This window comes from Sinohyriopsis cumingii, chromosome 3 (assembly GCF_028554795.1).
Source record: "Sinohyriopsis cumingii isolate HCF-2022 chromosome 3, ASM2855479v2, whole genome shotgun sequence".
NCBI classification, from domain to species: Eukaryota; Metazoa; Mollusca; class Bivalvia; order Unionida; family Unionidae; genus Sinohyriopsis; species Sinohyriopsis cumingii.
In genome coordinates this window covers 82,511,137-82,530,076 of record NC_142963.1, presented here as the reverse complement: position 1 = coordinate 82,530,076, position 18,940 = coordinate 82,511,137, and the positions used below count along the sequence as shown (strand labels likewise).

At 34.9% G+C, this 18,940-nt stretch overlaps 1 protein-coding gene across 1 annotated transcript; it reads right to left on the bottom strand.

Annotated features, from left to right (window-relative positions):
- Positions 1 to 10,159: 10,159 nt before the first annotated feature.
- On the bottom strand, positions 10,160 to 12,871 carry LOC149803203 (uncharacterized). The gene is made up of 2 exons (XM_089951354.1): positions 12,730 to 12,871; positions 10,160 to 12,104 (listed from the first exon to the last, which is right to left on the bottom strand). Exon 2 carries the CDS (start codon positions 12,101 to 12,103, stop codon positions 10,754 to 10,756), a length of 1,350 nt encoding a protein of 449 aa, XP_089807480.1. The 5' UTR covers position 12,104; positions 12,730 to 12,871; the 3' UTR covers positions 10,160 to 10,753.
- Between the last annotated feature and the right edge of the window lie 6,069 nt (positions 12,872 to 18,940).

The following is an 18,940-nucleotide window of genomic DNA, read 5'->3' as shown; positions in this document are numbered from 1 at the left end:
ATGAATTAATTAATAAAACAATTTGTTAATTAATTAATCAATTAATAAAATAATTGATACATTAATAATAATAATAATAATAATAATAATAATGTCGCTTACCTATAGATTTGAATGCGGTCTGTGAGCTAATTGTTGTGGGGAATTTAATATGAATGATTTTGAAATGCTATCGTACAGTTTCCCTGTATGTTCACTGTTTCATTATGTTCAGCATAAATAAATCGAGAAATATATATACTCTCAGGATTAAGACTCATTTACTCTAAGCCCGTGTCTGGCGAAGAGTACATTTTCTCTCCCTAATTAATCAATCGTGGCATGTCGAGTTAAACCCTAAGACGTGCCGATGCCCATCAATCACCCACCATACTATCGCTGGCAAAGGCGAGAGGCATTAGGTAATTGACAGAATGAAGATCATGACAGTATCTCTTGTTCTCAGATGAGTTTGCACGGTTTGACGATCATGAAGATAGCTCTGGTTTTTAGTTGGGTACATCCGGTTTGACAATTAGGTTGATTCATTCCCTGTAAATAAGTCACATTGTGCTTAAACTGGGCGTGGGTGGATTATTAACATTCAAGAATCGAATTTTCATTAGAGAAATATTCATCATAGTTAATGAGATTAACCGTACCACAAAAGTAACATTTATTCGTTTCATGCATTATTGAATTTGTTTTTAATGGTAATGTATCTATTTTTGTCCTATAAAAGACATGATTGATTCCTAAGATAACTTTACTGTTTTCATCCCAACAAGGACTCTTCTATCTATAATTGGCACTCATAGTTCATTGTACATAAATGTTAAACTCTCCAAGAAAATAGCTCTTTTAAAAACACTTTTTAATTCTGCCACAGCAGTTGTTTTCTTATGTATTTTTTTAACATTGGCAAGGTGATCAAAGCTGTAGATATGTCTGCAAATAAAATTTCTTGGTTCTAATTGAGCTTGTGGATTGTCACAGAGTCTCGGATATAGTGTGGTTCGGTATAAAATGTTATCCTTTTTAAAGGTGTGTGTGTATGTTTGTGTAATTTGGATTGTTAAAGTAGCTAGTAATAACGCTGTGATGTCTGCAGTGTTGCAGTTTATAGTGATGTCTTGCACTGGAGCATCATGCCACAGGCATGTGACATCATGTCCCACCCAGTCATATTATCCTGACACCAACATGACCAGTCCTAACACTAACCTCTTAATATTGAGTGCCAAGCGAGGCATCTGTTAGTACCATTTTTATAAGTCTTTGGTTTGACTCGGCCGGGGATCGACCCCTCGACCCCATCATCCAAGGCGGACGCTCTAAATCTCCTTTGAAGGAGTGTCCCAAGAACAAGTTATAAGATGATTGTTGTTTTCTTCTCTATTTTAACAATGGGTTCATGATTCGATGCTCGTGCTCCTACTCCCACTACCACAAAAGGGGTGGGGTTGGTAGGCAGCACCTTAACTTTCTCACTATTAGTCAAGAAGCCGTGCCAGCCCATTGGATAAGGCTTCAGACATGTTATAAAACAGTAGCGGGTTTAACATGCACCCAAATCACCATCAACATTATTATTCCATGAAAATGAAATGGCGATATTTCGAAACGGCACGTCATTAATGATCTTATGCAACGAAGGCACTTAATTTATAAATGTCTATTAAGGTCTGAAATATTCTCTACCCTTTCCTTTGGGATTTTTCTCGGGCCCCGGGTACGAGTTCGAGTGTAGGCGCAATCGACTTGGTGTAGGAAGGGATCTGGAGTCTTTCAGATCATCAGTCAGCAACCCGGTTTCATTTTAAAAATTGTTTTAGCTTTTTCCCATTTTACCTGAAAACTTACATTATGCAAGCCACTGTGTTGTTTTCATTACGTTTGTTAAGATAATTCAATGGTTGTTTCTGGACAGAAAGACAGATAGGTAAAAACCTAACTCAGAATGTCGTTAGAATCTATTAAAACGTTTGCATGAGATCTTGGGGTTAAACTTCTCATGCAAAGTATAAAGTTCATGAAGATTTGATGATCATGACAGTAAGCGCTTGGTCTCAGGTGAACATATCTGATGCATTCACTTCCTATACATGCGTTGCTTTGTCTAAATGACTTGAGTCAGATTAGTTGTAATTATGTTGACTGATACTGACATGATATATTAGCTAGCGAACGACAGCTCGAATCTACATTTTCGCTTATAAGTTCATAAGTACAAATGCAAAACGACAGACTCAGATCTACCGGCCCATTATGCGAAGGCAAGGTCTTTGTTGTTTGCAGTTAGATCGACTTATAAACGAATATATTAAAAGATTTTCGCTAAATAAAGTTGTTTTTTCTTCGAAAAAGTAAAAATAGTCTCAGTACTTCAAAAAATCTTTTCGAATTGGCCAACATACTTTCTGAAATAACGAAAACACGATTTTAGTTATTTCAAAAAATATTTTTCGCTTTTTTGAAATAAGAAGGAAAATATTTTTTTTCTGTTACTTTCGGTAATAAATCGCCGTATATCTTAGTCCCAGATTAGATGCATAACAAATAGCAACGACGGACATAACCCATACATTCGTCTTTAGGCTACTAATTTTAATTATTAGCTCGTTCATGGACAACAAATACACATATAAGCACACACATTTGCTTTATAATTTTATATATTTGTGTAATCTAGGTACAGATAGTACTTGAGTTTACAGATGAGCACTCTGTTTATATTGTTACGAATATATGCTCTTAGAATAAGTAGCAGAAAAGAGTGAAGACAACAAGCTTAGTAAAACTTAACAAATAATTTATTTCCCCTGACTACAAAGTAAAAAAAAATAATAAGAAAAAAGAACTTGCAGTATTGCGAATTAATCCAAATTGTAATCCAAGAATTAAAACACAAGTCATATCAACGAAAAATTCTAACTTCAACTCCCGACGAAAATCCAAAATGGAAGGCGATGACGTATGCAATAGTCAGCGTTGTATTGATGTATCAACAGTCTCTTGTTGAATCACATAAAATATTATTCCAGTTTTTAAATTCCGTATAAATTCCAGTAAATATCTTTGTCCAAGAATTATTAGAGCACTTTAGTATTTCCAGGTAAAACAATCACATGAAATTCAACAATTTGAAGAAGAAAAAAAATTCAGCCCAAAACTGGACACAACATAAAACAACTTGACGCCTCAAGTGTTAAGGCACAACTGATAGAATTCTTCTCTAAACATCAGTGATAAGACTAACTAAAACGCAAAACAGATTCCCCGATGGGGGTCAACAGTTCCTTCTTCTAGAAAAAATAGAAGTTTGTTACATGATAATTATCACGTAGTCCAGGTATGACATTGACTCAACTTAATGATTCTTACTTTGAGACAGATATAAATAGGTCAGCAACATATACAATATTTCATTTATTAGTTGTTTACATCAATGAAATAAAAGAAAATATATATTTTAAAAAATTCTGGACAAGGTCAAATCCAGTAAACAATATTGCATTACAATAGCATGTAATGGAGAAAAAAAATAAACTAAGAAACAAACAATTAAATTAAATATACACAGCAACATTTCATTTCACATCGCATGCACTTCAGTAAAAAAGGGAAATAATTAACCATGTCTTATCGTATAGTTTAAAGGAGACTGATTTTACATGTGAAAACTATCTTTTTAAATCCCAATACAACTGAAGTTCGTGTTTTATCTTACCCCACAGTGGTGGTAAATAAAAGATCGATATCTGCACATGTATATGCTGCATAAAGTTTATATATATATATATATATATATATATATATATATATATATATATATATATATATATATATATATATATATATATATATATATATATATATATATATATATATTATAGTTTGATAGATTATTCTTAATTAATTAATCGATGTTCCGTTCTTTAAAGCCCCAATGCCGCAGTCTTTCATAAATTTCACCATTCGTCCAATCTTTCTAAAGTTGAGATGGAAGGAAATGATTTGTTTCAAAAATACAAATATCCGACATTAACCGTTCTGTAATATTAGATTAAAACGACGTTCAAATATTCAGTTTAGAATAAAGAAATGCCACCTCTTAACTCAGTCACAGATTTCATTCATAATTCCATTCTTTTATGAGAGTGCGCCTAAAGCAGTGATGTCATAATTCATCAAATTTAGTTAGTGACTATTTTAATAACAACACTATTCGCAAGTGGCGGACAGATTGATTCGAGAGGTAATGAAGGAAAACAGGCACGTTTTTTCGGAGGGAAAAACACATATTAAACAAAAAATAAGACTTGGTGAATACTGGTGATCCGCTGGGGCGCTAGAATACTTTGGAGGGTGAACTTTTTACTGAAGAAAAACCTCAGCTGATATGGATTTACATTGGTAAGCATACGACACGGACTTGTAAAAATATTGTACGTCAGTTATGCCTTTAAATAAAAAATACTCGTAAATACTAGGCCGAGTACTGCATCGATCAAACGTAAAACGATAATAGCGTATGACATAAAGATCAACTACTCTATCGTATATAGCATCACGTTGGCATCTTATGTTTACAACGGTAACGTCATCAAATCTTGTGTTCCAGCTTTTGACCGAAATCGGTTGACCCACTGATGTCGCCGATCAACATCATGTATGCATGTGAATAATGGTTGGCATTCTCAGTTAAACGGAGAAATTACATGGCTCAAAATGTGATGGATTATCTAATTTTAATAGCACCCAACGATGTTTAGAGTCAATATATTTCAAGATTCGGTATTCTTTTGGCATATACGACTTTTTTCACGTAAATTCGGCATTGGGGGTGAAAATATTATATTGCTGGCTTTGTATAACTGATATGCCATTCGAAGTTGTTTTTGGCACTCATTTCTACCCCATCCCTCCAGCCTAATCCCCACCTAAAAATATCATGGATTGTGGACAAGCTAGTTTCGGTTTTCGAGTCACTTAAACTTTACTTTCACATGCTTAGTTAGATAACTGAGCTGGTTCAGCTGGTTGAGTGTCTGACTCCTAATCCAACATCGCGGGTTTGATACCCTCCCAGGCCTGTCGGGTCGGGTGAATTAGTGTGTCATTGGGGAAGGCACTTAGTTCCGATTCCCTTGACATGATATAGCTAATAAAGTGCTGAAAGGTCCGCTAAATACTAACTATATACAACTATGTCAGAATAAAGCTGTAAGATTTTCGAAACGGCTCCGGCCATAAAGGGGTCGAACAAAAGTGTCCAATTTATAGTTGTTTCAAAAATTTGAAACATTCTATGTCCTTTTTGTTTCTTTCTTCATTCATGTTGGCAAAGATCCGGATTCTTTCAAGATAAGCAGTCAGTAATTTGTTTCATGTCAGGTTTTACATAGGTAATTGTTTCATGACAACTGAGTAGGCAGACAGATAGAAAAAGCTGAAACTGCCCTCAAAAGAATCGATTAAAATACGTTTAAAGTCTTCAAGTAGAAAGTTCATGCAACGTGGAAAGTCAATGGAAATTTGATGACCATCACTGTAATCTCAAGTTCTCAGATAAACATAATCCGGTGCATTAATTTAAGTCACTTTATAACAGGAGGTTGGAAAATCCCTTTTAAGATATGTTCCTATCAAATACATCGAACTATCGAACGCTCACCATGCAGTGTTTTGTTGGTTATCCAGTCAAATGGGAATCCAAGGTAATGAAAAAACAGACGCCTCAGCCAAAGATACCTTATCTCTTCAACCTTCCGATTTTAAATTACTATTCCGATTTTATATCTTGTATTGTTAGGCTTTTATTTAAAAAGTGGCAGAGTCATGGAATGATGCTGTCCATAGGAAGCTTTATTCAGTAAAGTCTACTTCAGGCGAAGGGGCCCCACCCTTAAGACCAGTATGTATAAAGCCTACTTTAGTCGAATGGTCCCCATCCTAAGGATCAGTATGTATAAAGCTTACTTCAGTCGAATGGCCGCCATCCTACAGACCAGTATGTATGAAGCCTACTTTAGGCGAATGGACCCCATCCTACAGACCAGTATGTAAAAGTCTACTTTAGTCGAATGGTCCCAGCCTAAAGACCATTATGTATAAAGCCTTATTTAGTCGATTGGTCACAATCCCACAGACCAGTATGTATAAAGCCTACTTTAGTCGATTGGTCCCCATCCTACAGACCAGTATGTATAAAGCCTGCTTTAGTCGATTGGTCACCATCCCACATACCAGTATGTATAAAGCCTACTTTAGGCGAATGGTCCACATCCTACAGACCAGTATGTATAAAGCCTGCTTTAGTCGATTGGTCACCATCCCACATACCAGTATGTATAAAGCCTACTTTAGGCGAATGGTCCCCATCCTACAGACCCGTATGTATAAAGCCTGCTTTAGTCGATTGGTCACCATCCCACATACCAGTATGTATAAAGCCTGCTTTAGTCGATTGGTCACCATCCCACAGACCAGTATGTATAAAGCCTACTTCAGTCGAGTGAAACACTTTGTCTGATATATTTTAGAATATTACATCTTCTTACATCTTATCTTAAAATCAGATCTCCATTGTCATATGTCACATGCTGGAGCCAAATTTTGGTTAGCATCGGGATGATGTATCCTTATCAATTCCTAACATTTTAAAGCAAACGCTTGTACACGTAGCAACGACTGACATATATAATATAAAATATAGAAATTCATTTTCAACCATCTTTTATGAAATATTCATCATGCACACGTCATTCATATTAGCTCCTATTGATGTTACTGTCAAATAACACAGGTCTGATTTGTTTATGACGATGTATGCTAATGAGTAGGCGTGATCATCTCAGCCTGGCGACATTTTAATAAACAAAAACGATAAATAAAATGCAAACATACATTTATTTGTCTTTACAGCCGCTAACTTTGATTAGTGGCTCACTCATGCACACAAATGCACATACAGAAACATTCAGCTAGTCAGTTATGTAAATATGTAGGCATAAGGTAAATAACACGACAGTTTAAATAATTTAATAATTTACTTACACATCAGAGCACTTCCACATGCACCTCAACGAAAGAAAAATTTCATAACCTTTCATGGTGTGTTTGAAAAGGAGACTAACTTGCATGTGATAAACGTCTCTTGAAATATGGATACAAAGAAAAATCTCATTTTATCTTTTGTAAGCATGTATTTGAGTAGTTTCTGTCCTCAGTGATAACAGCGTAGCTGGCTATAAAATATAAATTTACGCTTTCATTTTACGGTTAAATGCAATGAGATGTTTGCATGCATATATATATATATATATATATATATATATATATATATATATATATATATATATATATATATATATATATCCTTCCATTTGGTTATTGCGATTTAAGATCGGGATAAAAACTCATTAATCTGGACACAATTGTTCGCAGTGAATATACCAGATTAACGAGTTATCCGGATTAATGAATCGTACAATTTTATTTTAAGATGTCATCATACGATATACTAGCACATATACTTCACGTGTACTCCCGCGACTTATCTCACAAGGATTAGTAAGATATTGAAGTTATTGCTGTAGAACAAACATAATATGTATCTCCGGGATTTACATTTTCCAATGATTACAACTTTTTGAGAGTAAATCGAAGGCTTTTGATCGATATAGATGTTATCGCATTTTGCAGTCACGTTTTTGATTGTTGTTCAGATATAATTCCCGAATTTAGAACGCATAGTGTCACTCGAAAGTTAAGTCAAAGGCTTTTCCTGATTTGAAGCTGGCATAAGAAAATAGCGTCTCAGATCCAGGGAAGTAGTGCATGATGGTTGACCATATATTTTCACCTTGAAAATAAAACAGTGAAGTAAAGAAATGACCCAGAAATGTTAGAAATAAGGGGTTTCCTTTCTTGGATTTGGTTTATGCAAAAGTACTGATTTTTAGTGAAGTTATTAAAATTTTTCTGCATGTATAATTGCAACTTTGAAAATAGTTGTATTATTTCATAACGTGTGTTGAGCATTTGTATTACGTTTATTCTTTTAACAGATGAATCACGAAATTAAAGTATGCATCCCACTCCATATAAGACATCGAATAATAACACAGTAGTGGATAAAAAGTAACGGACTATTGGAAATAACATTTATTATACATTAAATAGATGACTATTTAAGCAATAAGAAAGTGTTGACTGTGATATTATGTTTTTCTAAGTACATATATATGTACTTCATCATAAAGAAGGACAGAAAGAAGACCATATTAAGACGCAACAGCAATGCCTCATTTTGATCAGATTGAATTTTTTAGCATAAGCTGACAAAACTTGTTTTATGATGTAAGATGCTATAAGTATTTAATAATAATAATAATAATAATAATAATAATAATCTTATCTACAGTTAATAATGCGAGGTGTCCTCAATTTGATGTCATATGATGTACGCAAATGGAGTTGAAGGTTACCGAAATTTATTGGTATAGTTTCATTGGACTTTCTCTGTCTTATATGTTACAGAATTTAAATTAACTCATGTATTAAGGCGCATATTTTCTTAAAGCGATTGTCTTACAAAACGTGTATCGTCGTTATTAAATTAACCCCATCGCTTTATGTCAGTCAAATCCTAACATGAACGGCTGGCGAAGGTGTGAAACAATGTCATCGAGGAATCTAGACGCCTTAATGACTGTTACTACACCTGGAAGCGTTGGGTATACACGCATTACCACATTAAAGGTTTTACCGCCTAAAGTCACTTGAAATGTATTGAAGCCACGCTTAATTCCAGACAGAAAGGATCATAATATTTGAATGAAAGCTACTTTCAGAATGCAAATTTTGTTTAGCGAGATGGAAATGTGATTGAGCTATCAGTCAGGTAGTCTGATAAATCAACCACCCAACTCTGTGTTGATAATGATGAACGATATATGAGCCTGATGTGACCTGTTCATTAAAATATACAATTTGGCTGCATGCAGATCTTTCCGGAATAAACCTGCGTACACTCTAGACACATACCGGTAATTGGAAACAGCTCTGTCAAGCGCGAAATTCAAAATGGCCACAGGACAGGTAGTTGTATTATTCCAGATGGATTTACAAGTCACCAAAGGAATCATACGCTCCGGAGAAATATAATGTACATGTCACCAAAAGAACTCTACAGCTGACGGTAGCTGCACAGCCACGATAAATAACGGTAAGTGTATAAAATGTACACCTATGTGTGCAGCCAAAATTGTATGCAGATGACTGCAGCTTTTAATGGATAGGTGATATCAGCCCCACACCCGAAAATCAACATCATCACGGGTGAACGGCTGATTTATAGGCCTGTCAGTCAGGTACTATTGAACTCAGAGAAATAATGGAAAACCACACTATACCAACTTAGCTTTTTGAAACGGGAAAGTGAATACTGCCCACGAACGAACTTAACGAATTTATGGAAAGTCATATGTAAGAATACGGAAAGAAAAGCTAAAGAAAGAAGTGACCAATTACAAAAAGTGGTAAACCTCAGTACAACAGAAAATGAAATTAACAAAATGCTAAGAGAGAAATGGACAAAAGAAACCCAGAGGAGTAGAATAACGGCAGGAAAATTCGGGACACATACATACATACATACATACATACATACATACATACATACATACATATATATATATATATATATATATATATATATATATATATATATATATATATATATATATATATATATATATATATATATATATATATATATATGTCGGGTTGTTATGCCGTCAGTGTGGTAGGTGTGGGGTGGACTTCTTCCAATATTTATTTAAATTGTTATAGAAGTCCCACCGAGGCTCGATTTTGGTTGGAAGTTTACTTAGTGAAAGATAGATGTAAAGCTCCGATCCCCCAGTCAACAATGCCGACGGTTAAATGACACACGTGTCTGGCGCATTCACTCCCATGCATAGACGCCACGTTATCTTCCAGCACTTCAGTCGATTAGTTGTAATTATATTTACTGATAATGACATCAAATCTAAACTATCGCTCTTCTTTTCGACAGGACGGCTTTGATTTTTCTATGAATTAATTACGAAGGGCAGCTCGACTATGCGTGTCAGTCCCGGGTTAGGTGTATAATAAAGAACAACGGATAAAATGAAAATAATATATTTATTTTGTCTTCATAGTAATTAATTAGGATTACTAGCTCACTCATGTACACAAAATGCACTAATAACCGGATACATGTACTCTATAGTTATGTAAATACATAAAATGTAAGTAAATAGCACTTGACTCTGTATATTAACAATTGTTTTCATTTTATTTTACATCCTCATTCATACAGCAAGGTAAAATCAATAACCAACCCTGTCCTATGAAATGAGTGAACTGGAGAGTGAGTTAACACGTGAAACCTGTCCATTTAAGCATAAACACAAATAAAGGCTTCGCTTTTATCTCACTGTAAAATGAAACAAAACTTCGATGTTTGGACCTGCAGCATAACATTGTGTATATTTCGGTAGACTACATTGAATTAAGTTTTAATTAATTCAATCCTTTTAATATTTATTCGCTGGATTTCTTTTAATCTGCATGTCATAAAAGTCAAGTTGAATTGTAATCTAAAGCAACAGTAGTTGTCTTCCAGCTGAATATGGCGATTTAATATCCTGATAAAAACACATCTGTAGAATCTGCATGAGGTTGGAATGCATTTAACCAATGTATAGGTCATATGTATACTTTACAGATATGAAATCCTACTGCAATTCTTTTTCATTAGAATAATGTTCTTTTTCATGGATATCAGTTTTCTGCACGGTCCGACCGATCTGGAAATGGCACGTGTTGTTGGCGTAGATGCGGTATGTGAGTAGATGATGCCATTCGTTATTTTTTGTCTAGATACGTCGGCTGATTTGAGGATGTCATTAATTATTGTTACTTTAGATGTTGTAGCTGATTTTAGGATGCCATTTGTTTTCATTTGCCTTCGTTTCCTGTCTCCATACTTCATGTGCACATTTCTTTTGAATTCCGCCAGCACACGCAAACTTAGTGAATCAACAGACACAAATTTGGCACCTTTTCCCATGACGGGACGTTTTCTGACATTTTTCCTTGAGTCAGAAAACTTTAATGAATTTGAATTTAGAGTCGATTTTGTATCATATAAACTGCTTCTTTCCTTTTGTAATCTCTCACAGACACTAAAATTTTTCACAGATCTTGTAGGCATACTGGTACAAGTGTCGTGTTCTTTGATTGTACACCGATCATTATTAGAGCAATTTGAGGACCAAGTACCGTCGGTTGAATGAAGACTGCTATCTTTGGAAGATTTGTTTTGAATCGTGTGTTGTGCCTTTTCGCCGAGAACCGCTATTGTGCGTGACCATTCTACCATATCACATGAATATGGGCCGATCTCACTTTTGTTTGATTTATCATCATTTTTTCTTTTTTTACCTTGGGATCTTTTTTCAGCTGATTTTCTAATCATCCTTTTCCCGCGTGGTGGAAGAACTGGAGTACTCTCTCGCTTTTCATTCGCAGAGCTACACGATGTGCATTGATCACCGTTTTCGTCGTCCGAAGAGTTAGATGCATAATTGTTGAAGTAATTGTTTCTGTTCTCCCCCCAGACAGAGATACAATTTCCAGCACACAACTGGTCACACCTGAGTGGTTTTATGTCCTTTAGGTCCATCTCACAGACAGGCGACAATTCTTTTCTGACATATCTTCCTCGACTTGTCTGAAAAGCGGTAGGAAGACCTCTCGCTACATACTGATCTAGAAGACTTCCTGTAAAACAATGAGGATATTTATCTCTGGGATGGAAACTTTCTGAAGAATACACATCCATGCGAGTTAATCGACGCCTTTTTGCAAATTTAGGTGTAAATGCGGTTGGTGTAATGCCTGAGAACAACGGATCGTCACTGCATCGTTGAATATGTTGTGCTGGCATATTTCCTGATTGGTAATTGGTAATGGAGAGTTGCGTGTTTAACTTTTCCTGACTTGTAGCTGACGTAAGAATATAACGCTTCAGACTCAACGAAGTGTTGGATCCAAGGGATGAAGCCATGCTAGTTAATTAAAAAAAAATTCATCTTGAAAATAAAACAATAAAGTGAACGAAGATTCATCGGTTTTATAACTAATAATTGTACTTTCTTTCCTTGAATTTAATTTTACTTCGATTCATATGTAAAAAAATATATACTGCTTTATGTCATGTTATTTGAGTTGTTCTGTTTCTTTTTATTTTCAACATTAATTATCAAATAACGTATTTATTCCTCCCTCTCATTTTTTTTGTTACTTAGTTTTTATGTAAATACATGAATGACTATATGAGAGTTTACATCCTTCTGTATATTTAATTGAGTAAAAAGTACTGGACACGATTACCACAAAGGATCACACTGCTGGAAATATCACTAACTTGACGAGGAAATAGATCAATTTTTACTCTTTAACAAACTGTTGACCATGATAACTATAAATAAACACAGATTTCATTTACTGAATATGAAGACTGAATCATAATTGTGTTTATCTGCAACATCAACGTAGAAATAACCATGTTTCATGTTGTTAATAAAGCTTGCCAGAAAATTTTCTTAATTTAGACGGTACAATTAATTAATTAATTAATTAAATAATAATAATAATAATAATAATAATAATAATAACAGCGAATTTACTTACCTAATAGTTTGATCGTGATCTGTGCGCAAGTTGATCTCCTGTGCAGTGCCCAAACGTATGTGGATATTTCTGAAATAATTTCAACTCTTATATTTTGTCAACATAAATAGATCCTAAAATAAAAAGTACTCCCAGGATTAAAACGTATATTTACTCATAGTACATGGTCGGTGAAGAGTACATTTTCTCTCTCTAATTAACATATGTCAATTCAAACCTTAAAACGTGTTGACACCCGTGTATGTCATCGTTGGCAAGGTGTGATGCATCAGGTCGACAATTGCTGTGTTTGCGCTAAGTACGACACCTAAAGATTCGTCCCCTAATGGATCAAAATCGAATTTGAACGGTATTGAAATCACACTTAAATACAGACAAAAGAAATAGAAACAACACTCTTTGTCGGTTAGAGGCAATGCTAATTTGGTGTAGGAGTATGATATCACCAAACCGAACAAACAATCTCTTGCATAGACATTTCGTGAAGAAGAAAAAAAAAATGAGTAAAGAAATACAAAATTGCTAAGAACATTGTAGATAACAGGTAGTAATAAAATGCGGTATTATGGACTGAGCAGATAGACTAATCCTGACTTACAAATTATTGGTATCAAACAACAACCAGTCTAACATGTGGTAAACGACAGTCTGATAGGGAAGCAAAACGACTAGATAATTCTAATTTTGTTTGAACGTATTTTATTTTTACAGTATAATACGATGGAATGTGTCACCAGTTCTAACAACTTAAATTAGCCTCCTCTCTACAGTGACTAAAAAAGAAAAAGAAATCGGAGAGAGAAAGAGGATTCATATCAAAGAGACGCTGATTTATTTTTAATACCCCAACCCTAAAGCCCAAAACATCCAAAACAACCCCAACCCACCTCCAAAACAAACCAGGAACAAAAAAAGGAAAGAATGAAAACAAAATTATTTAGATATTGTTTGGTCATTTTTATTTGGATGATATCTTAATTATTGTTTCCTTTGAAAAATTATTTACTTTCCTAATTGTTTAAAAATGTTTTACCCGATAATTTTAAATGTTGCACCATATTTGATGGAAGCAACCATTGTTTTATACATATACAATATACCAACACTAAATATCATTTGATGCCAAAAACACGACTGTATTCCTCCCGAGATTTCTTGTACATGTTTTGATAAGTAGGGGTTCAGCTAATGATTGAACACACCCGTTTGTTAGTATAATTTTTTCTTAAGTTGGGGCGAGGATGGTTTTATTATCAAGCATTTGCTCATCACTGAAGAAAGATTTACTATAGTTAACGAGATTAACCCCTTTCCAAAAGAATAACACTGAATCTTTTCATGCATGATTGACAATGGAGAAGAGTATTAATTAATGCATATAGTTCTGTCTTCCAATGTTTAATATCTGACAAAATTGATCCTTAAAATAATTAAATTGTTTGCATATATATATATATATATATATATATATATATATATATATATATATATATATATATATTTCTTTGTCTTTCTTAAACATTGTGAGGGCGACAAAAGCTGCGGATATTTGTCTTAATTGAAGATCTTTTTACTGAGGTTGTGTGGATGGGATTGCGGTGGATTTGGAAAGTTGGTGGATTTCATTTTCGTGATATCGATCGTTGTGGTATTTTATGACATTTTAGGATTTGTTTTAAAATGCATTTGGCCAATAAATACAAAACATTTAGATTTTAGTGCTTAGGTACAACTGTCATATAAAGTGATAAGCGGATGATAAGGCGGCTCCTTCCATTTTTTGGTCAAACCTTCATTTCTGATCCATATTTTGGAGCCGTTTAATATACTTTGATTCAACTTCCTACAAATATACTTAGACATAATAACTTGTGTTGCCTTTTCACGGTCACGGTCACATGCTTTTTTGTAATTTTTCCTGACACATATGATACTGCTCCCCAGCATTAACATCGTTTGATGTTAATAGATAACAAACATTGCGGTACTACATAAAAATCACTGAAAGGTGTCACGTGACACATTTCAAACCATTTTAATGACACAGAACGTCATGTAACACACCTTTCAGGCCATATAAATGACACATAACGCCACGTAACACACATCTCAGTTCAAGTCATACCTACGACACAATGTCCCAATTAGGTTGTATCTAACAGCTCGGTATAAAAATGGCATCCTTCTTAAAGATTTGTCCTAAGAACAGATTCAAAGCTGGCTTTTGTCAGACATTTTTTTTTTTGAAGAGTGTGTGCTAATTTCAATAATTATACAAAAGTGTAGATGGCAACAGGCAGCCCACAATATAATTTTCAATTTGAATGGGTTATTAAAATTTTTAAGTTGGCGTCATTTCAAATTAAAATCAGACTCTACCAGATAATCATCCACACCAACCCACTTCTACTCCAAAAAGCTTGGTAGGGGTGGGTAAACGGCATGCTAACAGAGCTATTGAAAGTCTGGACGCAGCGGCAACTCATTTAAAAGAACTTAGGCTCTTAATCCAGCGGTATCGGGCTTAATCCACACACAGGCCAGCCCGAGTCGGGTGTCTCGGTGTCTTCTAGACAATAGAACTTTGTTTATATTTTCTCGACATGATACAGCCGATAAAGAGATATGAGTCATCTTGAATACCAAGCAGCAACATTATTAATCCTTCAATATGGAACAGGGTGATCTCCAAACCGTCAATTCTTTCATCGATCTTTTGCAAACCCAATTTATAAACGTTTACAATGGTCAGAAATATGTGTCATTTTGCTCTATTAACAAATAACACTGCCAGTATTACGGGACTTGGAGTCTTTCAGATCAGCAGTAGAGGAAATTCTTAATGAAAAAAAGTTTGTTTCTTTTGTTTCTCACATTTTACCTGGAAACGTATAGATATTCATAGCATATTTTTTCTTGATATTTTCATCTTTTATTTTTAAATCCCCTACTTCTGTTAGTCTTGATACAATAAGTAAGACTCGTAGATACTGATTTACGCAAGGTCTTAAAAACTTGCAGTGTCATTTTCCAGACGGATAGACAGAACTCAGTCCTTGAAATCATTAACTTCTCATGCAATGTGCAAAAATCATGTAAATTTCACGATTTTGGCAGTAACCTCTGTTTTTCAGATGAGTTGGTAGAACGTCGGACTTGTAATCAAAGGGTTGCTCGTTCCATAGCCGCCCAGTCTAGTCATGACCAGCTGCTTTGTGTGTCCTTGGGAAAGGTACTTTACTTTCATTTCATCGGAATGATATAACCATAATGTTTTTAAATTGCCGTTCATATCAACAAAAACTAAACAAGAAAATTTCAGATGACGATCATGACAGTTTTCCGGTTCTCAGATGAGCACATCCGATGCATTCACTTCCTGTAAATACGCCATGTGTTCTAAAGGACTTGACTCTGACTAACTGTAATTATATTGATTAATAATATCGTAAAATCAGAGCTAGAATACCCGCGCGCTTCCTATCAAAAGGACAACTTCAAGTCCCATGGAGTAAATACAAATGAAAGCATGACTAAGTACCGTCTTTTCTCGCTTTTGATTCGACTCCAAATGCTCACAACACTGACCCAGGTCCGCCATGGCATAATGCGCCAATATAAATAATACTTCTAGTGTTTGCAGTTTCTTATGAGTTATTTGTTCAGCAAACAACACACCCTGATCTGCAAAAGCATTATTCGACGGCAGATCAGGGTCTATGTATTTTTTCTTCAGTTGTATATCAGTTACAAGCTGGCATATGCGACACGTTAAAAGTATTCTCGCTAAAACGTCTTTTCGAAATAGCTACAAAGTGTTTCGAATTAAAATGGGAGGGGGGGCTGGATAGGCCAATTAATATTTGCTTGTTTTCGAACCACTTTAGTTTCATATTATTAAAGAGAGCCTCGTTGGCTTCAGTTGGTCAAGCTTTTATTTTATTCATAATCCAACATTGTAGATTCTATACACCCAAGGTCCCTGGTGTCCGAGAGGTCTAAGGCACTACACAACTGTGTTTTCGTCCTTTGACTTCGAAGATTACCATTGCATTACTAACTGCTTTGGTTTTGGTGAATACACGAATGACTACTGATCAGCCCAATTTGTGCTCTGATCTGTCCGTGCAACACTTGACAGGAGATGCCATTGGAGTATGCTTGATCAGTACAGAACATGCTGAAGTTTTGTGAGTTCTGCTGATAGCGCTTCTGCACTTCCTCTGCAATTTTCTTCCGTTCAAAGTTTGTAGCTTAAGTGTGGATGAGCTTCCACCAAGTGGAGCGATCCTGTATGAGACTGAGATGTTCCCCAGACTCATGGTAAATGCTGAAGTCTTCAAGGGATTACATGAAGTAGGGTTTGAAACATTTCATCTGACCACCTCGAGAGTGCTCTCACCCCTTCAGCTAGCTGTAAAACATCGTTTTTAGTAGTAGCTCGTCTAATATCTTGGTGTCGTGGCGTATCCATCCCAACTGTGATTTCATCAGCAGAGTGTGGATGCTTGGAATACTTGTCCATGCGAAAACCTCACTGCTCATACCTTCTTCTGTCATCTTATCCCTAATTAGTTTCCACACGCATCCCATGTGAAAATTATTAATTTTCTTGGTATATCTGTCCATTGTCCAGGTTTCGTAAGCACACAGCCGTGTTGGCAATACACTGGCTTTGCAGACCTTAAATGTTATTTCTAGACTGATCCCTCTGCTCACCAACACATTTGCACACTTGCTTTAGCGATACTGGAGCTATTTTCGTCGTGGATGTGGGCTGCACATGACAGTTTGCTGACAAGACAGGTTAACTTGTACACTGTTATGTGTTTTGTACCAACACACAGCCCTGAATAACTCCATTGGTGGCTTAGAATGGTTCAGATGACTCGCCGTCGTCGACGACATGATCGAGCATGAATTCGTGGGACTGCTGAACCATTATGATGAATTTCTCTGGGCTACCAACTTTCGCCATGGTCTTCTAATGAATCCACTGCTGATTGTGTCAAAAGGCTTTTGTCAGGTCCGTGGATGTCGTGCATAGGTTAGAGTTCTATTGTTGGCATTTCACCTGGAGTTGATGAGCTGCATATATATATATATATATATATATATATATATATATATATATATATATATATATATATATATATATATATATATATATATATATATGTATATATGTATGTATATATGTGTGTGTGTGTGTATATATATATATATATATATATATATATATATATATATATATATATATATATATATATATATATATATATATGTATATGTATGTATGTATGTATGTATGTATGTATATATATATATATATATATATATATATATATATATATATATATATATATATATATATATATGTATGTATGTATGTATGTATGTATGTATATATATATATATATATATATATATATATATATATATATATATATATATATATATATATATATATATATATATATATATATATATATATATATATATATATATATATATATATATATATATATATATATATATATGACCCTCGTCCTTACCCGAAGCCTCACTGACTCTCTAGCAGGAGCCCTTGATCGATGTGACCCACAAGACGATTTAGCAGAATCATGGCAGGTATTTTTTTTTCGGCTATTCACAGCAAGATGTTCCGATGGTTGTCGCAGAAAGGTCTATTGTCTTTCCGGTTATACAAGTGGATGATGGATGCATCCTTATTCTCCTGGAGTATATAGTTCCTCAAGTCCACATTGACTGGAAGAGTTCATTAAGCTTTTGTGCATGTGTGATTCTCCAGTTTAGTAAACTTCTGCTGGTATAGAATCTGCTCCAGGTGCATTGCAATTTGACAGCAGGTCTGCATTGGAGGATCAGCCAACGTTATGCTGATTTCCACTTGGGACAGTCGATCAATTGCTTCCTCGCTGTTGATTGAGGATGCTGTTAAAGTGTTAAGCCAATCTTTGAGACTATCTCTTTTTGTTAGTAGCGCTCCCATCACTAAGTATTGGAGATGTTCAACAACATCAATAGGACTGTCCAATGCAAACTCAGAGAGTTGCAAGGCTGACCGTTGAGCAGTTAATCAGCTGAGATTTAGTCTGACGCAGACAGGAATAACGTATATAATCCTTTGAAGACAATCTACGGGCCACATTCATCAAGAATTACGTAATTACAGTCATATTGGTAAACT

What these genes read in the sequence shown, in the direction of transcription:
- LOC149803203 (XM_089951354.1), bottom strand. Translation starts at nt 12,103, where the DNA reads ATGGCTTCATCCCTTGGATCCAACACTTCGTTGAGTCTGAAGCGTTAT.